Source organism: Drosophila obscura, unplaced genomic scaffold (genome assembly GCF_018151105.1).
Source record: "Drosophila obscura isolate BZ-5 IFL unplaced genomic scaffold, ASM1815110v1 contig_189, whole genome shotgun sequence".
NCBI lineage: Eukaryota > Metazoa > Arthropoda > Insecta > Diptera > Drosophilidae > Drosophila > Drosophila obscura.
In genome coordinates, this window is record NW_024542777.1 from 1,210,378 (window position 1) to 1,234,538 (window position 24,161).

At 44.0% G+C, this 24,161-nt stretch overlaps 3 protein-coding genes across 6 annotated transcripts; 2 read left to right on the top strand and 1 right to left on the bottom strand.

The window, feature by feature from the left end:
- Positions 1–3,323: 3,323 nt before the first annotated feature.
- On the top strand, positions 3,324–10,049 carry LOC111066703 (tyrosine-protein phosphatase non-receptor type 23). 2 transcript variants are annotated; one of them, XM_041593473.1, is made up of 10 exons: positions 3,328–3,508; positions 3,803–4,552; positions 4,617–7,412; positions 7,472–7,957; positions 8,063–8,569; positions 8,635–8,763; positions 8,823–9,004; positions 9,052–9,239; positions 9,304–9,423; positions 9,495–10,049. In XM_041593473.1, the coding sequence occupies exons 1-10, from the start codon at positions 3,425–3,427 to the stop codon at positions 9,605–9,607; spliced, it is 5,355 nt and encodes a 1,784-aa protein (XP_041449407.1). In that variant the 5' UTR covers positions 3,328–3,424; the 3' UTR covers positions 9,608–10,049. The 2 variants fall into 2 exon arrangements, with proteins under 2 accessions (XP_022211200.2, XP_041449407.1); XM_022355508.2 differs by lacking the exons at positions 8,635–8,763; positions 8,823–9,004; positions 9,052–9,239; positions 9,304–9,423; positions 9,495–10,049 and having other exon boundaries at positions 3,324–3,508; positions 8,014–8,272.
- A 1,393-nt stretch (positions 10,050–11,442) lies between these two features.
- Positions 11,443–15,904, bottom strand: LOC111066704 (alpha-1,3-mannosyl-glycoprotein 4-beta-N-acetylglucosaminyltransferase B). Of its 2 annotated transcripts, XM_022355510.2 has the most exons (4): positions 15,557–15,904; positions 15,219–15,281; positions 15,083–15,141; positions 11,443–14,938 (listed from the first exon to the last, which is right to left on the bottom strand). In XM_022355510.2, the coding sequence occupies exon 4, from the start codon at positions 14,765–14,767 to the stop codon at positions 13,013–13,015; it is 1,755 nt and encodes a 584-aa protein (XP_022211202.1). In that variant the 5' UTR covers positions 14,768–14,938; positions 15,083–15,141; positions 15,219–15,281; positions 15,557–15,904; the 3' UTR covers positions 11,443–13,012. The 2 variants fall into 2 exon arrangements, with proteins under 2 accessions (XP_022211202.1, XP_022211201.1); XM_022355509.2 differs by having other exon boundaries at positions 11,443–15,141.
- A 3,770-nt stretch (positions 15,905–19,674) lies between these two features.
- On the top strand, positions 19,675–24,120 carry LOC111066775 (tRNA-splicing endonuclease subunit Sen34). 2 transcript variants are annotated; one of them, XM_022355625.2, is made up of 6 exons: positions 19,675–19,858; positions 19,918–20,004; positions 20,068–20,328; positions 20,385–20,492; positions 20,547–20,867; positions 20,940–21,272. In XM_022355625.2, the coding sequence occupies exons 1-5, from the start codon at positions 19,810–19,812 to the stop codon at positions 20,864–20,866; spliced, it is 825 nt and encodes a 274-aa protein (XP_022211317.1). In that variant the 5' UTR covers positions 19,675–19,809; the 3' UTR covers position 20,867; positions 20,940–21,272. The 2 variants fall into 2 exon arrangements, with proteins under 2 accessions (XP_022211317.1, XP_022211316.1); XM_022355624.2 differs by lacking the exon at positions 20,940–21,272 and adding an exon at positions 24,031–24,120 and having other exon boundaries at positions 19,693–19,858.
- Positions 24,121–24,161: the final 41 nt, after the last annotated feature.

A 24,161-nucleotide genomic window follows, 5' to 3' on the forward strand; every position in this document is an offset into this window, starting at 1 on the left:
AATTCATTTTATTTTTATTATCAATTTCCCACGAAAATTATGAGACTTGAAGAATTTCAGCACAGTTCAGGCGATATCGTGGTAATTAAAAGTAAAGAGCTTTTACAAACTGTCTTATTTTCCGCGGCTTAACTATAGTTGGAGGGGGATTAAGTGGGTTAAGTTCCTTCAGTTATCATGGTATATACTGATATTTTCGAAAAACTTCCTGGTATATATTGGTATTTTTCGACTTGGTCACTCTATTCGTTCGTGAGCAAATCGTTGTGGTTTTTCAAAATTTGTTCTCTTTTTCGAGTTGAAAAGAGCGCTTTCGTGGTGACTTTCACCTTTTTTTCGTGGTGTGAGTCGCATGTTCCTAATTGAAACCGTATGGAACGTCGCAACAATGAATCTTCTTCGTTAATATTAATGATATGATTTAATAAATTACACTAGTCAACACGATTTTTCCTAAGGAACAAAACGAACTTTTTCTTAAAGATTTGGGGCTTAGAAATGGTTTGATGATATTTTTTTCTATGGCAGAACTTTTGAAGAATTTTTGAAAACTGGTATTTTAAGCCAGGACCGCACATAGCCAGTACACGTCGGTGAAAGACCCTATTTGAAAAGGTAATTAAAACAGCTAGAAGTTAAGCCCATATACTGTGATTCAGCTTACCGTCTGGGAAATATAAAGCATTGAAATGCAAAAATGATTTTGTGCGGTATGTTACGAAATTTTGACATTAAAAATCAGGAAAAGCCGAAAAAAAATATACTGTGCCCTTGTGTATAGGTGCGTTAATTGGCGTCGTAGATCGCTCATTAAAATCTATGGAGAGACTATGGAGCTAAAATTCGTTAACCAAACCTAAAATATGAAAAAAATGAACAAAAAATACCTTTTGGAAGGTTGCGAGCCCAACTGCCCATTGGGAACAAAGGAGCGCGATCAGATACCAAATATACAACCCTTGTTCGTTTGCTTTGTTCCCAATTGGCAGTTGGGCCCGCAACCTTCCAAAAGGTATTTTTGTTCATTTTTTCATATTTTAGGTTTGGTTAACGATTTTAGCTCCCCCCAGATAATGAGCGATCCTAAACGACGCCAAATAACGCACCTATACACAAAAAAATAGAGGACACAAGAATTTTTTTCGCTTTTATGTTTAAAGTCAAAATTTCGTAACAAATACCGCACAACCTTTTGCATTCAATGCTTTACCCAGACGAACTGAATCAAAGTATTTGGGCTTAACCTAGCTGTTTTAATTACCTTTCAAAATAGCAAAGTTCTTTACAACCAGACGTAAGATACTAGAGCTATGTGAAAAAACAACGCTACTCTGAAAAAAGCTAAAAAAATATCAGTCAAAAATCCAAAAAAAGTTCTGCCATAGAAAAAAAACCATAATTCTTTAAAAAATTTTAAATCCCCATATCTATCAGAAAAAGTCGGTTTGGATCCTTGAGGAAAAAAAAAGTTCGATTTTGTCGAGTAGTGTTATCAATGGATATTTTTTTGGTACTTAGTGGACTTGTGAATATTCGGCACTATTTTCTTGTTTCATTGTCGCGCGAACATTTTTTTGGACTTTGCCCAGAAAACCACCCCAAATAATTACAGAAAATTTCGAACGATTTAGTTGTCTGAAAGTTGAAAAAGCGTAAGGTAAACCGCTACTTTTGTAACGGATTTTATATCGAAAATTATTTTTTGGGTACAAAAAGAAAATATTTATTGTTGATGATAGGCCGTCTGGTCAAATGAATCTGGCGGACTCCTAAGATAAATATAAATGTACGATTCTCAAATTTAACAAGATCTCACTTTAATACCTAACTTTCTCTGATCACAAAAATAAAGTTTTCTAAAAATAGGAACGCTAGAATGTGCTTCGTTTGGCTAATTTTTTAACCAAACAATCGTTTATCAAATACATGTAAAATTTAAGCAAGTAGTAGCTTAAAATAATAGTAAAAATAATTCCGCGGAGGGAGGAAATTCTCCGAATCTCTCCAGCTTGTAGCTGTTGACATTCCCCAGGCTAAAATGTATCCTATCTAAGGCTAATTTTTGACGCACGCGACATTTTCCGACGGGTTGTCTCCTCAATTAATTGGCTTAAAATGAAAATAATTTCCTTTTACTAATAAATACTGAAACTGTACCAAAAATTCAACCATTTTTTATTGGTTGGCATTTAGGCTGTGGCCCAAAATTACTTGTTCTTATAAATTTCGGGGTTTAAAAATTTGTAGCGAATTATGGTTTATTTTGATGGTTAAATTTTTTTTAAAGAATTTTTCAAATCTGGTCTTTTTTTCATGTTTTTTTTCAGAGGTAGTGATTTTATTTTTCACATAACTTAATAATATTATATCTGGTAGCAAAGAACTTTGAAAAGCTGACAAATGCAGCTAAATTTTGACTTTAAAAACTCGGGAAAAGTAGAAAAAAAATAATTCTTGGTATGCATTTTTAGTTTTTGATAGACGCATTAATTAGGCATCGTTTAAGGTATTGTTCATTAAAATAAAGACATTGTTCAGAAACATGGGGATATGAATATGCAGAATTGTTGTGCAACTTTGGCACGGAATGAGCCACAATCTTCATACCTTGGAAAAATGAATATTATCGAATAGAGGTAATGTTAGTAATCTTAGGCTCCAATTAATGCAGAAACTACTCAGTCTCTGTTTTAAAGATATTAACGAAATTTTGTAGCTCACGGGTACCATAATAGGGTTCCTATTACCAATAATAGGTATCAGAACTGGGATAAATGTATTTATAAAACACAAAACATATGCATTAATAGGTAAAAAACATGTCAATCTAGGATCAAATCATTATTAATGTTTCAATGGAGCTTGGAACAACAAATTTAACATCAATTAAATGAAAAAAGGTATACAAAAGTACATACGCATAGAAGAAACTTGGTTGACCAGCAACAATGACGTCACATTTAGTCAAAATTGACGTTTTATGCTTTGGCCGTTTTTGTTTGAACCTTATTATGTCACAATCCAATGAAAAAGAGTTCTGAAAACTTTATTATTTCCACGAAATTTATATAACTTTAACATATTTTACGCATTACAGGTGAAAGATGTCAGGAGCCTTTGCAAACAGTATTATTTTCCGCGGTTTAACAAAGGGTGCTCAACTTTTTAAATAGACGGGTGTTAAATGGGCTAAGTCTCGTTTGATGGCCGGCTTGCCCTGGTTTTTTTTTGGTATGGTATTTAAATGGTATTTCTCGAAACTGAAATGGTATTTAACGGTATTTATTTTTTGGATTGAAGGTATTTTGTATCGTTATCGGCCACACTGCAGATAGAATTATTTGTTGTTTTTTTTTTTAATTTGAATTGCAAACAATTAATTTAAATTATATATTGAGTGAAAAGTCAGCGAGGCGGACTCACCATGGAAGCTGTGCCACGTCTGCATATGCTGTGGTTTGCCCTAAAATCCAGCCCGGAGGGCACCTCCTTTGCTGCTTTGAAGAAGGTAACGAACCCAGAAGAGAGATCCGAAAATGGAGAGAGCAGCAACAATAGACTCCCCCAAAAGTTAAAAGAATATTTCGCAAAACGAATCAACTGCGCTGCAGCTGGTAAAAAGTCAGCAGACAGAGGCAGACCAGACAGCCCCTCTTCCCTGCCTGTGCATAAGCTGCCTTTGTTATGTGCGGAGCTGAGTCATCGGCTGATTAGCCCACCCAGAGGGAGGCAGGCAGAGGGGGCTGAAAAAGCGTGAGCCATAAACAAATAATTGGTACTCTGTGCTCTTATTGCCCCACAGTATATAGCCGAGTTCTATCATGAGGATCCCGAGGCCTATTCCAAGGAAGTGCATGCCCTGGAGACGCTGCGGAATCAGGCCATGCGTACCACCAAGGATGGAGCACCCGTGATGAAGCGCTACTACTGCCAGCTTCACGCCCTGCAGAATCGCTTTCCGCAGCTGGCCGACAAGGGCATCTTCACCTTCACCTGGAAGGATCTCTACCACAGTGCCGTTCACGAGGTCACCGATATACGTTTCGAGCGGGCAGCAGTCCTCTTCAACATCGCTGCCTCTCACACCCAGTCTGGGGCCTCAGTGACGCGCGGCGATGTCGATGGCATGAAAATGGCGTGCACCCACTTCCAGGCCGCGGCCTGGGCCTACAACGAGCTGAGGGAACGCTATGCGACCGTTAACAGTGGCGGCGACTTTATGACCACCGAGCTGCTGGTCTACCAGCAGCAGGTGTGCCTGGCCCAGGCGCAGGAGTGCATTCTGGAGAAGTCGCTGATCGACAACCGCAAGCCGCACATTGTGGCCAAGGTGACGGCCCAGATCGTGGTCTACTACGGAGCCGCACTGGCAGCTCTTCTCACCGGAGGCGACGATGGTCCGGTGGCCCAGGTCATCGACGCTTCTGTCTACAAGCTGTGGAAGAAATACGTGCGCTTCAAGATTAACTATCTGAATTGCATCCTCTACCTGTACCAGGGCCAGAACGCAGAGGAGAAGCGCCAAATGGGCGAGCGAGTAACTCTCTACCAGGTGGGTACCTAGAACCAGAGAAGGATTGCCTGAATAGGTCACCTAGATATGTATACCATTCCAGGCCAGCTGGGACAAGCTGGAGGAGGCCCGCAAGGAGTCCAAGGGGTTGCCGGATCAAAAGGAGATCAATGAGTCCCTAAGCTTCACTGCGGATGTGGTGGAGGCCAAGCGCAAGAATGCCAAAAACGAGAACGAGTTCATCTACCACGAGGCCGTGCCAGAGCTGTCCACCATTGCGGCTGTGCAGGGGGCCAACCTGGTGAATGGCATAGGCTTCCAGGTCACCGATGAGGAGTACGCCGGGGCGGACATTTTGGCCCGCCTTGTGCCCATGAAGGCGCACGAGGCCAGTTCCTTGTACAGCGAGGAGAAGGCCAAGCTGCTGCGCAAGTACGGGGCCCTGCTGGAGGAGAAGGACGGACAGCTGGAGGGCTACATGAGCTCCCTCACCCTCGACAATCTGAACATCAACGAGGAGCAGGCCAACAAGCTGCCCCAGGGAATCGTGGACCGCTGCGCCGCCCTGCATGCCAATAAGACGGCGATCAGCGACCTGATTGAGGCCATGTCGCAGTTGGCCGAGATCACCACCGACGTGGAGACGAATCTCGCCGAGCTGACGCACATGCTCGAAGAGGAGGCCAGGGCGGAGCGGGAGTTTCAGGCGGCCAGCGGTGTGCAGCGTACACCCAATGCCCACATTACCGAGCTGACGCGGGAGTTCCAGAAGTACAGCGAGGCGCATGCCCGGGCCGGGGAGTCCAACAACACCCTGCGAAAGGCCATGAGCCTGCACGTGAACAACCTGAAGATCCTGGCCCGTCCCCTCCAGGAGATCCAGCAGCTGATGCCCAAGCTCAGCTCGGAGCTGAACACCGCGGAGATCTTCAAGGATGTGAAGCTGGTCCTCAACAAGGTCAACGAGATGAAGGCCCAGCGCGCCCAGTTCCATGCGGATCTCCGCATAGCCATCAACGAGGATGACATCACGGGTAAGGTCATTGCGCACGGGGGGCAGGAGGGACTGCAGGCCCTGTTCGTCGCGGAGATGGCCAAGCACGACAGGATTACGCAGCTGCTGGACCAGAACCTGCTGGCCCAGCAGAACATACTCCAGGCGCTCACTGAGAACTATGCTAAGGCCGCGCCAGTGCTGAAGACCCTCCAGGACGTCAAGCAGAAGCGGGAGCACTTCTACAGCTCGCTGGCAGCCTCCTACGACGTGTACGAGGATCTGCTGGCCAAGTCCGCCAAGGGGCTGGAGTTCTACAAGAAGCTGGCGGGCAATATCCAAAAGCTCCTCAGCCGCTTCAAGTCCGCCCGCGATGTGCAGTCGGAGGAGCGGCAGCAGAGAATGCAGAGTGTCAGGGCCACTCCCAGCAAACCCGCAACCGAAGTGCAGCCAGCAGCCGTCATTGGAGGAGGAGGAGGAGGAGTAGGGACCCCCAAGCTGCGGGACTACCTCAAGGCCAAGGGAACCTCTGCGGCCAGCATTGCCGCCGGAATGGCGCCTATTCCGGATGCCACTACTCCCGCAGCAGCTTCCTCGTATGTGCACGCAGTGCGTCCAGTGCCTGTGGGGTCGGAGAATCCGACTCAGGCGGCGTGCTCTGCCTATGCCACGGCCCCGCCGAACGAGCCACCGCCGCCGTACAGTCTCCAGCAGCAGCAATACTACGATCCCAGTGCGGCGGGCTACACGAATCCCATGTACCAGCAGCAGCAGCAGAACATCGCTCCGCCGGCCTACAAGGCACAACCCTCGCCCAACTCCCAAACGCTCCACGGGGCCATGGGGCAGCTCACCATGCAGCAGTCGCAGGAGGGCTGTCAGGTGGGATCGGGAGCGGCCTACAATTACAACTATCCGAATGCTGCAGTGCCTCCTCCGCAGGCTTATGCAGCTACAGCAGCGTCGAATGCTCAGGGATTCAACTACCAGCAGCCCCTGTATGTGGCCACAGCATCGAATTCAAATCCTGGCGAGATACCAGCCTCGTTACAGGCCCCGTATGTGGTCAACCCCACTCCCTCGGCGGGCTATCAAACAGGAGGAGTCTACCCACAGGCCGCTCACCCTGCCTCGATGTATCCGCCTCAAACGTCAGAGGCCTATCCCCAGCCCCCGTCGGGATATCCTTCTGCTCAGCCGCCTCAGCAGCCCATGATTTATGCTTCACCTCATCAGTCCACAGGATATCCGACCCCACAGACGCCCCAGCAGCAACCTACCATTGGCTATCCTCATTCCCAGACGCCCCAGCAGCAGCCCCCGGGATATCCCCAGACCCAGACACCGCAACAGTCCATGGTATATCCGCAGCCACCTTCCGGATATCTTACGCAGCAGCCATCCATGGGCTATGCGCCTCAACAACCCTCGCTATATCCATCGCAGGCTGTCCAGGCATCTCCCCGATCTGCGGCGCGACTCCAATCCTCTCCGGGTCCTTCGATGCCAGTGAATCCGGGCCCATCCCCATCCCAGCAGTACCCCCAGCAATACGGTGATCTCCAAGCGGCAGGATACTCCGCGACTGCTTCTGCTGCTGCTGCTCCGGTTCCGATTACATCTCCTGCTACCGCTTCCATTCCTCCGGTAGCCTCCAGTCCAGCTCCCAATCCAGCTCCCACTCCCGCTCCCACGTACATCAGCTACTCCAACCATCCTGGGTACAGCTACAATCCGCAGACGGGCGCCTACGACTACAGCAGTGGCTATCAGCAGGAGAACCTCACCAAGCCGCAGGGCTCGCTGGGCTATCAGTTCAGCCAGAGTGGAGGGCAGCAGGCGGCCGTGGTCGGGACCACGGACTCGGAGAATGCCAATCGTAGTAATCCAGCCACAGGATTCGATGTGAGTAGTTTCTCTACGGAGTATAGTTTCTTTATTAAACATGTGTATTCCCCCTACAGTCGCCCATTGTGTCGCACACCAAGGCAGGAACAGGGACAGGCCCAGACAGAGCCCCATCTGCTAATGAAGCAACTCCGCAGCAGCCAGGAGGAGGTACAGATACATCCAATTACTATACGCCACCCTACGGCCACCATTCCACGACCGAACACGTCGGAGGAGCCCCTGAACCGCAGCAGCTGCAGCCGCCCACTCCGAAGCCCAAGCCAAATCCATCGGGTTCCATTTACATGCAGAGCGGAGCCACCAGCATTGCCAACACTCAGACGACCACTAGTAGTGCGCCCTACGCCTCCTCGGCTGCGACCAAGGAGGCAGCTGCACTTGCTCCCAGCAATGTGGACCTGTTGAGCGACCTGGATATAGATTGCTCTGTTGCTGTGCCGCCTCCGATGTTGCCACAGCCCCTGCTACAGCCTCAGTTGGTGGCTACCCCGCCAGGCAGCCAGGTGTTGACACCCATCAAAACGGAGATCACTGCGGAGGTGTGTATGAGATGGAATCCCATAAAGAGTGTGACTATCCATGTGATCTGTTTTAGCCTGTTTCTCCCCCTGAGACATCCCCTGAGATACCTCCTCCAGCATCAGCAGCAACAGCCACAGACAGCCACAGCAGTCGCAGCAGCAGATTCATCCCCAATTGCTCCGCTGGCAAGGACACCCAGCCTGGACAATCTCTCCAACTGCTCGGATCTGAGTTCGCTTGAGAACTTTGATTGGGACTCGGTCTCCCTCACACATTCCGTTAGCGAGAAGCAGCCCAAGTCTGCCAATGGATATCCCAATAACTTTGCATTCCAAGCCGAAAGGTTCACCGATGAGAAGACAACGAAATATTTCCAGAAAGAGGTGGAGAGCTACGAGAAGCTGCTGGAGAATCTGCACATTAAGATGCTCAACGGCAAGACCCAGCTGGGTGCCAAGTGGCAGGAGTTGCAGCAGCTGCTAAATAAGGAGAGCAGTGGCAAGCGATCAACGACCATTGCCAAACTGTTCCCAGAGAAGAATCGCTCTTTGGACTGTCTGCCCTTCGACCATGCGCGAGTGAAGCTGGACAAGCAGACAGATGACTATATCAACGCGGCCTACATGAAGGTGTGTTGCTGACGCTTGTATTCCATTTAAGAATTCATTTAAGATCACTTTAATATCCCTTCCAGAACTTGAGTGCCAGATGTCCCAACTTTATCATTGCTCAGACGCCCCAGGCCAACACGATCAACGATTTCTGGTCCATGATCTGGTCGGAGAAGTCACGCACGGTGGTCTGTCTGCATACAACAAATGAGGTGGGATTTGTCTACCAACTGTGGTGCATCGCTAACTCTATTTTGTCTCTGTCCTTCAGCTCTTTGATCCCTTTTGGCCACAGGCTTTGGATCAGCCCACTCACTACGATGACTACACGGTAACCTGTGTGAAGCTGCAGCAGCTCAGCCACTGCTCAGAGTATCAGCTGAGACTGTCCATGCATGGGGCTGATGCTGTCCTGGACTTGTCGCTGCTACAACTGAAGCAGTGGACCAAGGGGTAAGTACTCGAGCACTTAAGGGGATTTATCAATGATTTCTGTTTAGTTCATGCGCTCAGCTGCTGGGTATATCCGAGAACTCGTTGGACACACATCGGCAGCGCTGTCAGTCAGCCAGTGCACCCAATTCGCCACTGATCATGAGCTGTTTGATGGGCTCAGAGCGCTCCGAGATGGTCGTCATTGGCGTGTGCGCCCTGATAGCCACTCAGAGCAAGCAGCCTATTTTGATAAGTGAGTGTGAGGGGGAAATAATAAACTGTAGATTGTAGATTAATATGCCTTCTATTTACCCCAGATGTGGTTGATGTCTGGTCTCGCATTTGTTCGCAGCGTCAGAATTCCCTGCGGGACTCGGCCATCCTGGAGCAGGCCATGCAAATCGTGCTCTGTAATGCACACAATGTGCTCAACCAGCGTAAGTGATTGCCGACATTCGACATTACCAAATGAAGTTCAACCAGAAAGCTTATTGTTTGTATGCTGCAGGTGGCATCATGACCTCATATCAAATGAAAATGGCACCGCAGGTCAACGCCAAGGAACAGCAAGAGAACAAGGATCCGCTCAACGAACTGGATGCACTCTGGAAACTTAAATAAATGACTGAACCAGAAACGAACCAATTAAGCAGCTGCGTGGCGGAATATGCCATTTTGAATACAAATAACCGCCCCCCATACTGTAATCAAATCGAGTATTTATACAACTATTCTTCAACTATGCATACACACTCACACATACGACATATACGACATATATAGTAATCCGAAATTGTTGCAAACAATTCCAGGAAAGAGCAAAGTATTTGAGAAATATCGAAACGAAACCATTTTGTAATTTGTATTGTATTATTGTATCCCTATGAACTGTTATGTGGAATCTGTATTTCGAACCAAAACGAATGGAGAGGTGATCGTGATGTTTATTGAATATTGTCAAGCGTTTCAAACCACTATCTATATATATATATATATGTATATCTATATTATATTATGTATCAATGATATTGTCAAGGATTTAAATCAATCAATAAAACGTATTCGAAATCAAACCAAACAGCGGAACCATAATACAGATCTGATCGTAGCTCCACCCATTTGGACTAGGCCAAATAATGTGTTCCCTATTGGATGAATTTCTCCATTTACTTTATACATACATATATATATATACCTGTATGTGCATACTTATAGGGATGTGTACTCGTATTTAACATGTCTGACGTACGGTGAATAGCATGCAGCATGCACGGCAAATTGAAAATTAAATTTTCAGGTTCGTTAAGTGTTTTCGGATCGACAAATATCCTTTCATTTGGAGAATGTGCAATCCCATTTGAAAGTAGCAGTGATTCTACACTAATTTATTTCTTTGACGGACAGATTCATGATCATTTAAATGGGAAATGTAAAATGTACAAAAATATTCTGTATTCCCTAACAGAAAAGGATATTATTATAGCATTAATGACATGGTAATTAGTAAACTCTTTAGTGTAGCAAGTATATTTTGATACGTTGAAACATTATTCGTTAATTAGGATTGCAACTATTACATGGATATCATCTCCAATAATACAACTCAACTCAGCCCTCACGCTCTAGAGAGTTTTGTTTACTTGACTCCCTATTAAAGCGCAGTGATAGGCAACCAACAGCACAGGCTTAACATAAAACTTACTAATCCGGGGGGAGCACGAAATATTATCGAACGCACCATTGCAGATCTTAAATGCCGTTTCAGTTGCAGGAGAGGACACTGTTTGCCGACCCGACCCCCTACTCAGACATCGTAAGAACGCAAAATTAATTTGAAGACAATCTCGGAAAATGTACTGCCATCGACAACCATCGTTATCTTGGCCAATTACGGCAAATTGTGCTGCGCAGAAATTGTTCAAGTCCACGGTCTGCGCAACTAGCCGAGTTGGAGTTCGCTTCGTCCTGGAATCCTCCTTCTCAAACGCCATACGGGAGGGTTCTTCTTCAACTGCGTCGGAAGATGCCACAGAGCTCCACAATAATGTGTTATTTAATGATACAGCTAGTTTAAAGTATTTGTTTTAAGGATGTTATGTAAATGTTCCCATCAGCCCTAGCCATGCTAAAAATTGATTTTTGATCTGCAAAAATGTTCTGTACAGAGCAGAAATAATCGAACGCAACTTTTTGACACCACAAAAAACTGCGTCTCCGGTAAGACGCACAGATTCATAACACAGCCCCAGTGTTAGCAGAAAAATGCTGTCTAACATACTGAAATAACGATCTACTTACTATTCGTTACTATTCAAAACGAACATTGTTTTTTCAATAATGCAATTTTTCATATAATTTTATCTTTTGTCGAAAATGCCTTTATACTGAATAAAATTTGAAGCTCACAACATTTCCGCTCGTTTTCTAATCTATACCCGAAATAAAAAAGAAATGACTTCCTTTTCTGAAATACTTGAATTATTTATTAAGCTTATACACAATTACACGCATATTTTGTTGTTCATTTGTTGAAACAAACAAACAGACTGTTTCAATTAGGTTTTGAGTTGTTTTCAACGGCTTGGGTTTCTCGATGTTGTGTGTGTGTGTGTGTGTTGGAGGGCGGGGGCGTACTATTCGTATAATGCCAGCTAATGTAAAATTCATATTCAAATCGATCAACATCCACTTGAATTCCACTATCAACTATTATTGTAGCTTGCTAATTGGGATTTGGCAAAATGAATTGTTCGAGAATATGAGGAGCGCAAGTGCTGTAAATTATTATCGAAAGCAGTCTAAATTATTTGTTATATCATATATAGCAGCGTTCGAAATTAGTTTTGGGGAAAGTTACACATACATACATATATTTCGAAAATAGACAATTCCAGGGCCTGAGGCACCCGAACAAAGTGTTTAACATAGTTTTTTATTTGCTGCTATATATAACAATTCTCGTTACTCAACAGGAACTAAGTTGAAATATTTATCATTCTTGTTATTTCTTTCCATTTTTATATTCTATCAAAAAATTTGGCATTTCCAATTCGATTAAACCAATTTCGTTTGTATAAGTTTTCGTTTCTTAAATATTTTTGGAATTTTCGCTTTTACAATTTCTAATCAGCGTTCGTTAAATATTAATGTGTGTATATATTTATGTATGTAAGTATGTATAATTTAGTTGTTAAGTTTTGTTCATTTGTATGCAAAAATTATTAACAAATCACAGTAAAAAAGCAACAATGCTAGAAAAACGTTTCATTGTGTTATTAATTAGGTCTATGCATACATACATATGGATATTTATGTGGGTATGTCGGTTATGGCGGTCTACAGCTGAGTGAGTCTACTTGCCCAATGAAGTTCTTGAAAGCCAGAAACTATGTATATAACAATAAATACTCAATTTGATCGATGCCAGCAATAAAATCACTTATAAGATTCGGCAAATGGGGAAAAAAGCAAAATGGAATGGTCTCTTTTGCATCTGCCAATATGTATGTAAAATCAAGTTAACACTTACAACTAAAACAGAATAAACCATAAGTTAATATTCGAGTAACATAGGAATTGAAGGGAACCGCTTCAGCTATGAGTATGAACGCATGAACAATTGTAAGGGGCACTTGAAGCATATAGAATCCATTTGGATGTACAATACAATGTAGGAATACAATGAGAGAGGGGATGGGGACCCATTGCAGGACTGCAAGCTCGGGACATTCGTGCCACACTCACAAATTGGTTCTGGGGATGCTGGAGAGAGCCTGCAGGCCGACACAAGTCCTGCTACTCCGTTGACTGCTTACAGTTTAGAGAGAGAGTGAGAGAGCGTTACATGCTTGGAGATTATTTACACATTTAGATAATCGAGGGTAAAAGTATCATTCGAAAAATATACACACAGATATACAGATATAGACAATTATGGAGGAGGACTAGGGGTATAAGCAGGAGCAAGAGCAGGAGCAGAAGCGGCTAATCCTCTACGTCCTGTCGCTGCCTGTGGCGATGCAGCAATCAGCTGCCCGTCACGAATCGCGGCTTGGCCAGATTCGCCTCCGACCGGCCATCACTGTTCAGTTCCTGAAGCTCAATTTCGCTGAGCAGGGCCCAGTTCTCACTGTCGGAGTGGACATGCAGACGCAGCTCTTTGATGGCCCCGATCTTGGGGTCCAGCAGGCCCTCGGCAACGCCCAAGTGATCAAAGGAGCCCACTACCAAGTAACCATCGGTGGTGGTGTTGTAGTTGCTCCACACGGACGAGTTCTCGCTTAGGGTGTCCGCCGGCAGCAGCTCCACGGTGGTGTTGTAGAACCGGTCCGAGGGGTGCTCGGAGTTGCCGCTGCGGAAGAGGTATCTTCGCAGGAGCGTGGGCTGCTCAAAGACAAACTGCACTAGGTCGCCAGGCTGGGGCAGCAGTCCCCAGAAGTAGGACTCCCCGCGATAGGCACGCTTCAGCAGATAGTTCTTGTACGGAGCAATGTTGGACTTGACCAGCGCTGGAGGGTTGTGGGTGTGGGCATAGTATTGGGGCACCTTGCTGCCAAACTGCTTGTCCTTCAGCTTCTGGACCTTTCCTTTCAACGAGGAGCTGGTGCCAATGTGCTGGAACAACGACTTACGGAAGTGCTGCCAGTACTTGGCCTTCTCCTGGTTGCAGTGCTTCTGGTCCTTGTCCGTGCGGCAGACCTTCGACTCAATAAAGTATGTGAGCAGCCAGTCGACGGGCTTGTCGTTGTAGAACATCTGGAAGTAGGTAATCAGGTAGGGCAGCTCGGCGCTCTTGAACATTTTGCCAATAAAACCGAGTTGGCAAAAGTCCAGGACAAACCAGGCCGGCTGATCCGGCTTGGTCAGCGCGCTCTTGATTAATGCGAACTTTTTCATGGTCGTTATGAACTGGCGCTTGGTCAGGATGTCATCTTCCAGTTGCACATAGAAGGTGCCCTTCGAGTGGGCATATGCCATCAGGTAGGCAAAGTCTAGGTTCTGTTTGCTGCGCCACTTCACCCGCTCCAGCGGATCGTTCAGCGTGATGCGCAGCCGCTCAAAGTTTGGATAATAGCTGGGCGCCGGCGCAATGATATCGATCAGTCCGCTTTCCACTTGCTGCTCGAACCTGGTCTCGATCTGCCGGGCTATGAGCTGCACTGCCTCGAGGTCCGTCTCGCCGATGTACACAATGATGAGCGTCTCGTTCTGTTCCTCCTCGTTCATGTTCTCTATCAGGTTGTGCAGGGTGCCCAGAAGATAGGACTGCTTCTCCCGGTGCACTGTGGGGACCCCCAGAACGATGCTGACATCGGTGCGGCCTTTGCTCTGCAGGTAGGCTGGACGTAGGGAGCCCGCATCATCCAGGAGATGAGGCAGAAAGTGGTAGGCGTTGGGCAGCCGTATATTCTGGGCCCTGGTCATCGTACCATTCCATCCCCCACCTTTCGCTACGTGTGAGGCATTCCTCAACAGCTGTCTTGCCTCGGGACTGAGGCCTTCAAGCAGATTGGCCACTGGCAGTGGCGGCGGGGAACTCGCCGCGCTCCCGTTTCCCGACTGCAGCTGGCCCAAGTACTGGGAGAGCAGGGCAACGTCCTCCTGTCTGGCTCTGTACATGGACTCCAGGTACTGCAGCCGCATATGGCACTCGGCCACCCGCTGTGTTAGCGACTGTTCGGTGGATAGTTCTGGTGCCATCACCATCAATATCACAATGCAGGGCGCCAGCACGAGGGCCGTCACAATCAGCATACAATTCCTCTGCCTAATCTTGAACATTTCGTCCAGTGGATACGTTCTTTCTTTGCCGTTGCCTTTGCCTCTGGCTATTATATTAATTAGCCAACTGTTTGTTTGATGGCTGCTTTGCTTCCGCTTGGGGCTCGTTGTGTCGCTGTTCCCTTGGGTCGGCTGTCATTCTCCTCGTTCCTCCGATGACTAATGCAGGCACTGCAACAAAAACAGCTTTAGATGGGTAGGGCTTTTTGGTTGAGGAAAGAGTCTGGGTTGTGGGTTGTGTACGAAGGTCGCCACGTTTAACAGCCTTCTGTTGCTGTTTCTGTTGCCGTTTCTGTTTCCCTGCTTCTGCCTTACCCCAGCCGCTGGATTAACGATGGCGGTGGCGGCAGCTGTCGCAATTCTCGCCACATGGCCTGGCCGATAGGAGAGCGAATAAAATAATAATAATTCGTTATATAATACGCACTCAAGACAATGACAATCTACTTACATGAGCAAAAGCCCTGAGTGCAAAGGCGTTGTCCTTGTTGCAGGAATTCGATCGGTGGGAATGCTGGAAGGAAGATGGAGGATGGCTTAAGGCTTGTTCTTGCCCGGTCAGGCTCATATATAAGTGTTTGTATTTATGTACATATATGTAGGGTATTAATTGGTCTACCACATATTGGTGGGGCCACATGGGGGTGGGAGTGGATATAGTTTCAGAAAGGGTATCGGGCCGTCATGCCCCACCTTTTGGGACAAGGTGTGAACATTAGCATTCCCCCGATCATCAAGCTGCCACTTTTTGGAAATTAACCAAATACCCAAGCACATCAGCACACTCACATTTAATTGGTGAACAAACAGGCAAACTAGTAAACATTAAATAGGAACAGATTGAACGTAGTTTTGCTTTTTTTGTGCGATGGGTGTAGTTGCCTCTCCTCTTTGGCCTCTCTGACCCTTCCCCTTTACATATTTTTTCGCCATACGTTTTCGCTCAGGTTTGGCTTTGCATCGCTTTTATGTAAATGTAATGTATTTATGTATTATGTAAATGCTACAATTGTTGCCACACGCAGGATTGTTTAATCGTTATTAACACGGCGAGGCGGGGAAATTTGTTAATAACGCACAAAAAGTTAAGAGCAGAGCACAAAAAAACAACAGGCGAGCAGCTGCTCGAAAGATGCCGATTGGCAACATGGAAAAATGGCAGCGCTGCCATCCGTCATTGCATTGATATTTCCTCGATATTGATATTCGGTTTCATATTACTAGCAAGCTAGAACTCTCAGCACTTAACATATAGTTTTATCCGGTTGCTGAATGAATTTCTCTACAAGATTGGTTAATTTCTAAGACTCTCTTTTATTGGATTGTTTATTAAATAGGGCTTAAATAGCAAAGGTCAAGAAAAATGTCCACTTAATGTAATTTGTTACATGGTAACTACACGGAAACTACACATCTCCTACATACACTTCAGGTCACTTGAATACGAAACAGTTTTTGTTGTACTTTTTGGTTTGAAAGTCTTCCTTTGCTGGTACAGCCTGGATTTTATTTTTCCTTTAAAGTACCGTTCACTAAGCTCTGTTAACAGCAAAAAAGAAGACAGAAACGATCACTGTTATTTACAAACAGTAATATTTTAAATGTTTAAGTAGAATGGGGATTGGTGGGTTAAGTTCGTTTTTCCCTCGGTATATTTTGAAAATGAGAAGGTATATTTTATTATATTTCTGAGGTTTCAGTCACACTGGTAAGCACCGACAAAACAAATCAAATCAAATATTTATTATTCAATACATTAAGATACTTTTCACAAATGACCGCCAAACTCCATTTATCGTATAAAAATATCGATATTATTCGCTCTCAAATCGTGGTGGTTTTCAAAATTTGTTCTCTTTTTCGAGGTGAAAAGAGCGCTTTAGTGGTGACTTTCCCCTCTTTTCGTGGTGTGGGCTGCATGTTCCTAACGGGAACCGCATGGAACGTCGCAACAATGAATCTTCTTCGTTATTATTAATGATCTGATTTAAAAAAGTATCAATGGATATTTTTTTGGTACTCGGCGGACTTGTGAAGAAAAATATTCGGCACTTTTTATATCGAAAAGTATTTTTGGGTACAAAAAGAAAATATTATTATTGATGATAGGCCGTCTGGCCAAATGAATCTGGCGGACTCCCAAGATAAATATAAATGTACGATTCTCAAATTTAACAAGATCTCACTTTAATACCTAACTTTCTCTGATCACAAAAATAAAGTTTTCTAAAAATAGGAACGCTAGAATGTGCTTCGTTTGGCTCATTTTTTAACCAAACAATTGTTTATCAAATACATGTAAAATTTAAGCAAGTAGTAGCTTAAAATAATAGTAAAAATTGCCCGTGGAGGTAGAAATTCTCCGAATCTCTCCAGCTTGTAGCTGTTGACATTCCAAAGGCTAAAAGGTATCCTATCTAAGGCTAATTTTTGACGCACGCGACATTTTCCGACGGGTTGTCTCCTCAACTAATTGGCTTAAAATGAAAATAATTCCCTTTTACTAATAAATACTGAAACTGTACCAAAATTTCAACCATTTTTTATTGTTGGTGCTGATTACACTAGTCAACACGACATTTAGGCTGTGGCCCAAAATGACTTTTTCTTATAAATTTTGGGGTTTAACATTTTTTTTTAGCGAATTATGGTTTATTTTGAAAGTTTAATTTTTTTTTTAAGAATTTTTAAAATCTTTATCATGGTTTTTTTCAGAGGTAGTGCTTCTATTTTTCACATAACTTAATAATATTATATCTGGTAGCAAAGAACTTTGAAAAGCTGACAAATGCAGCTAAATTTTGACTTTAAAAACTCGGGAAAAGTAGAAAAAAAAATAATTCTTGGCATGCATTTTTAGTTTTTGATAGACGCATTAATTAGGCATCGTTTAAGGTATTGTTCATTAAAATCAAGACATTGTTCAGAAACATGGGGAAATGAATAGGCAGCATTGTTCTGCAACTTTGGCACGGAATGAGCCACAATCTTCATACCTTGGAAAAATGGATATTACCGAATAGAGATAATGTTTGTAATCTTAGGCTCCAATTAATGCAGAAACTACTCAGTCTCTGTTTTAAAGATATTAACGAAATTTTGCAGCTCACGGGTACCATAATAGGGTTCCTACTACCAATAATAGGTATCAGAACCGGGATAAATGTATTTATAAAACACAAAACATATGCATTAATAGGTGAAAAACATGTCAATCTAGGATAAAATCCAATCCAAACATATTAAAAGCGCAACAACTGTTGCTCGATACTATCGATAGTGCTCTCGATGGTTTGACACCTCTAGAAAGAAAGAAAGAAACATCGAATCCAGCCTCGCCAAATATTGGTGCCTGCCTGATATTTTTTCATTTCTGTATCGATACAGTGTCGATATCGCCATAACGAAGCCCTTCTCTAGTTTAGAGCCATTTTACCCATTTTTGCGTTATAAAATTAGCTCCAGTTGGATTTTTATAATTCCAATACCGTTTGGAATTGGGAAAAATCGAATTGGAAATTTTATTTTAAATGGGAGAAATTTCATATAATTATAAATATATATATATACAGTATAAAATATTTATAACATTATTAATTTATTTTTACAATTAAAAAATGAATATATTTATTGTTTTTTGTACATAATAATAGATACGTGCTAGCAAGCCCTCGCTGATATTTTGAAATCTTTTAGAAATTCGTGCGGTTTTTGTTATTTGTAATGATATTAGATTTCTTTATTTTCAAAGGAAGCAAAGGAATATCAACTTTTTTTTTTTTAATTTAAAAATTGGAGCGGCGGCTTGTTGAAATTGTTTGGTTGAGTCGAATCTACCCGAGGAAAATTCCAGAACGATGAGTGCTGTGGAAGTGCCAGTGCTAATTATAATTATAGGAGATTCGGCATTTAAGTTCGCCAAGAATGTAATGAAGCCGTATCCGTTTTCAGTGGAGGCTACTCCAGAACAGATAACATTTAATTATAATTTGTCCAAGGCGAGCCGTGTGGTTGAAAATGACTTCGGCCACCTTAAGGCTCCTTTCAGGAGGATTGCCTGTTGCTGTATTCTCCAAAATTTTTGCATAATGCAGAACTGTCCACTTTCTGAAAACTGGCAGCGCGAAGCAGAGACCAACAACGAGCAACCTTTAAATAAATAATGGGTTGGAAATTCCAATATAAGGGCGGAATCTATACGGCACGCTTTAGCGGTACACTTTATGAATACTTATGAATAAAAACTAAAAGGAAAAGTTCAATTATTTTTTTTAAAGAGCTCAAAAACTCTAGTATAAAATTCGGCAGCTTCATCTGCCATATTTTTCATCACTTTAAGCTTCTTTTCTTCTATTTCCACTATTTTTTCGATGTGGTCGACACGACGACGCTTTGGCTTGGGTTCAGAAGGCACCTTCGTTGAGTAGTCACTCATCGAGGCACTGTTTATGTCCGATTTATCCGAAGTTTCGGGGTCGAATACCATATCGAACATGTTAAAGTCTGCAAAGAAAGTATTTATTTAATCCTACGTATTCATTATTTAAATTATTCATGCATCGAGGGATTTTGAAGATTGCAATATATAAGCGATCTTCTCGAAATGCTCCCATGTCGATGGGCTGCCACCTGAAGGTCAAACCTTGGCCAGTTCACTTCTAAAAAGTTATTATAGCCAAAAAATAAGGGAAATAATGTGTGCTAATAATTTTGGACATATCACTTACTCGTATCTAATGATAATATTGGTTAAATATTGGTATTCTGAAGGAATGGAAAATGGAATATTTGAACTTCCCTCCATTTTAAACAACATATGTTTTTTGTTATTGCTGGTGGTGATAGTTCACACGATAGGCGAACAGGATTGATCGGAAAATCGAACAAACGCAGCTGAAACGCAACCATAACTCAACTTTTTGCCACCACTACGCTCCTATGCTAAACCTATGTAAAAAAAAACTGCAAGAACTGTAAAAACGCAATAACTTAATAGCCCAACAGTAGTGTAAACAGGCATAATAATAAAATTGCGTGAAAAAATGTATTTAACTCTATTAAACGGAACTGGCTATGTTTTCAGTGTGGACGGTAAGCAGAAATACAGCTCACACATCATGGCAACCAACTTACATCCCGCAATTTCTTAGATTACATGGAGCTGCGAACCAAGCATCGACTAATGGGTGCACTCGTGGGCACGGCCAACACCAAAGGCTGGTGCCCAGATCAGTCCAGTGGGCATTACTTTGTGTTTCCATACAAACATTGCATTTGAACAGACACACTCTTCTTTACAGCTCTTCCCGTAGAATTGACGAAATTCGAGACACAATTGATCCTGGACGAGGGCTTAGCTCTGCTGGTCAACAAATCGAAAGCATTCAGTGCATCTCCTACGCCAAAAGAGCTGACTGAATATAGATCCGACCTTGATGAGCGTTTGGAGGGTCAGGCGGATGCCCTGAAGGCGGAGAAACTACGAGAGACCGAGCGTTATATGGAAAAGATTCTGCTTGGAAAGCGCAACAAGTTGTTAAAGCAGGGTCTGGCTACAAAAGGTAGTTGTACGAACTAGTATATGTATCTGTATTCCATCCCCAATTCCACCCCGCAGCTGCTGCCTTAGTCGGTGACGATGTGCTTAAGGAAGTGGCAGACAATTTCAAGTTCGATCTACAGAATGCCCTGGTGGAAGTTCCCTGCGAACACCTAAGCAAGCACAGTAGGTTTTGTCCAAAGATCTTAAGTCCTGTAACTACTAATTCGTTTGCAACAGCTGCGCAAATCGTTCCTGGACCACTTGTGGACACCGGTTGCATCAGGTACCGAATATTTCGGGACCTCTGGCTGCGGGGCAAGTTCGTAACTTCTGGCGAAGCATTTGGCGCAGATTTTCTAGTCTATCCCGGAGATCCCCTTATCTACCATGCCTCGCACATCGTGATTGTACAGAATACCTCACTGATAAGGCCTTTGGACTGGATTGCCAAGGTCCGTCTCTCGGTGATTGTGAACAAGAGCTGCATGTTTGCTTATGAGAAGAGAGGTGAAGGAATAACCTATCAAACGGTGGCCTGGTGCAATCCCAGCAAGTAAAGTGAGTGGCAACAGATAACTCTCTCCTCTCACTCTCTAACCTCTCCTCTCCGCATTTCGTTGTCTTGCTCAGAGCAGAGAAGAGCAGGAGCACTGCCCTGTCTGCCTGTCTCTGGTTTAAGAGTGTGTTGCTGTGCACATGTTAACTTCATTTACGGCATGCAGGCCAGGGTGATGTGGTGTGTTCCAGTCCATTCCGTTCGGAGCTTCAGTGGGAAAGGAGGCAAAGACTAGAGTTTTGTTAAATTAATTAGTGATGCGTTGGCCTGCCAATTGCGGTTATAATTTAATGACCCACTACTAATACCCATGCAGACCTAGACGAACACACTCAGGCGGAGCCACCGCAATATACATATGCATTTGTTTTCAACAAATTTGTGCTGAATTCTTCATGTTTTGGGCTCGTTATTTTTTGGTTTTTGGTTCTGTTTTAAATAGAAGCAGCAACATCGATAAGCGGTCGGAGTGGCGTGGCGTTGCGGGGAAGGCCAGCCGAAGGCGTGCCGTTCGAATTTTAGTCCGTCGAGCAGTCGTACAGTGGGTCCAGTATCATTCTTGTTTTTTGAATTACATTCAGGCCCCGGCTCCGGTTTTCACTTTCGCAAAAAAAATTCCGATTTAATTTTCCAAAACGGAAAGTTAGGCAACAAATTCCTCGCCGAATTCCTGCATAAGGAAATAGTTAGATGACTTATTGATGCATTGACATAGATTTGATACCATTGCCAGTGCAATTGAGCTTGTGCCCTTTTTATAAATAATTTTTATTTAAACCAACCTCTAAAATGGACCGGAAAAATTTGGCAGCCCGATTTGGTTATAGATAAATCTCTGTTAAACATAACAGAGGCCTTTTTGCATGCGAATTGTATATTGTAAAGAGAGATAAAGCCCTTTATTCAAATTTCACCAAGAACAGAGCAGAATGTGAACTTGTAAGCATATTAAGAATCAAATGTGGCCCACTGTCCTCTGCACACGCTCATTCTACTTCCCTCTCCATGCTGTTCGCAACCAAGCACCAACACCAACAACTCACTCCTCGCTATGCTCTCCCTCTCTGGCAGCGTAGCATTGCCAGCTGTAAAATACGCTCACTTTAAATGCTGATTGGAACGTTAAAGGCACTAAAAACAGCGCACAGTGGTCAAAATGTGAATTGTTTGGCATAAATTCGGTTAGTATGCCTAACATTTATTATGCGCCCAAAGAAAATTGTATCCATTTTTCTCCTAATTAAAGGTCTTAATTAAAGATCTAGAAAATAATTTTTTTTTACTCCTTGCCAAAAAAAAGGTTATTTTGCCCAGGGTGCAGCTTTCTCATTTTCTCATGGTCTCGCCACAAACAGCATCAAAACAGAGAAAAGTGTAATCTTGTATTCGCGCCGCGCCGTTGCTGTCGCTGCGTTTTTTTCGGGTGGGTGCTCACTTATTCTACTGCTTCTCAGCGCACTCAGAGACAAAACAAAACTCTGGTCTCTGAGAGGTGGACAGAATGGATAGAACTCTCCCTGGTACTGAATGTTACTCTACTCGACTCTCCTCTCCTTGTGTCTCCACAGCCTGCCTGTCGTTGAAAACCAAAACAACGGAACGCGGTCTCTGCTCTTAAGCGGGACTTGATCTGCATATAAAAATAGGGTCAGAGCTATCTCTGAGATATGTCAAAAGTAACAGGTGATTGGGAAGGAGAAAAAGAGAATGCAGAGGGCGTAAGAGCGAGCCGAGCCGGCTTTTCTCTCGGATAGTGGTTATTATTGTTTACAGGATCTGTTGATATTTAGCGTTCTGGCATCCATCGGATATTAAAGAGCGGGCGGATTCATATTTAAAATTGAAATTATTTATTTATTTTTGTAAATCATGAAACGAATAGTTCATATATTTATCATTACTATTTCTGAATCTGACCCCAACATATATTCTCATATTTGTATCCAAAAAAAATTGTTGCTGCACAGCTGTTTCCACGCCTTCTGTGTGCTGCAGGGAAACAGTATTTCCATTATTTAATATTTACCACCTTTTATAGTTTTGTTTACTATCTTGCTCCGCTCCCTGCCTAAAAATACTCTTCTTTAGTGAACGTTTCACTTAAGTCCGCTCGCATCTGGCAATGCCGTTTGACAACTGTACTTCAAGAGCGTTGCCAGCCAGTGCTCACACAGATGCACAGCCCATGGCATGACAAGGCAAGGTTCGTCCATGCCGCTCTTCAGCTGGCCTAACTATTTATAGTTGCATCATGACACAGCACCAGCAACATCACTAATATCATGAAACACACGCTGAGTCGGCCACACCTTACGAACAATTCTACCATGGAACCCACCACCACCAGCACAGCGTGTGCATGTATTGAGCGCATGACCAGAAAATATTTTCTCCCCCGTATAGAGACAGGACAGAAAAGTCGCCGCGCTGGCAGCAACAGAGCAGAAAACGTAATTCGATCGAAGCGATTTACTCAGCAGAGCTCATTGCGAGTTTTTCAGTTGGCGAGTGGACAGTTAAAAAGAACAGAAAGAAATAGAAAATCAAGAGTCAGGAGAAGTGAGAAGTGAACGAGAGGGGAAAGCACCAACTGCAGACGGGCAGATTTTCTTTGCGCTCCGGTGAGAAGATAATTTCAGCAAAAAAGTGTGCGCTCCGGGAGCGGGAAAAAATTAACAAAAATAAGACCAAGAGACACTAGCAATGCAATGCGATGAAACGAACGTTTGTTATAAAACATTAAAAACGGAGAGTAGATGGCGAGAAAAAACGAAATGCGTGGCTCAGGGCTCGACTGTACAATTGTGGATAAACGTATATGTGTGTTGTGTTGTGTGCGTGTGTTTGTGTGTGCTGCGCGAGTGTCTGTGCCGTATTCAATGGGTATTTTCGTGTGTTGGCGCGCTATTTTTGTGTGATTTTCCCAGCAACAAAATTTGAAACAATTTTTCTCCCCACGTCGAAAAAGTCATGCTTTATGGCGGTCGGGTTGGTCGGTCGGTTTGTTGGTTGGGTGGGGGGGTTGCCCAAAAACAAATTCTTGTGAGCGCTCACACATGAGTTGTCTCGCTCTCACGAGGGCTCCAACTCTCGCGAGAGAGCGAGAGCACACGAGTCGTGTCTAAAAGTTACACTAACATCTGGTTACTCTTTACATTTTTTCAGTTTCGTGAAAGCGCCGTGAGGAGGGATAGGGATTTCAGGATTCGCGAATCCTGTACGAAACACTTTTTCTTCGCCCCCACTTTTCCTCCCATCGCTGAGTGAACAGCCGTCGTGTTGGAGACAAACAGCAG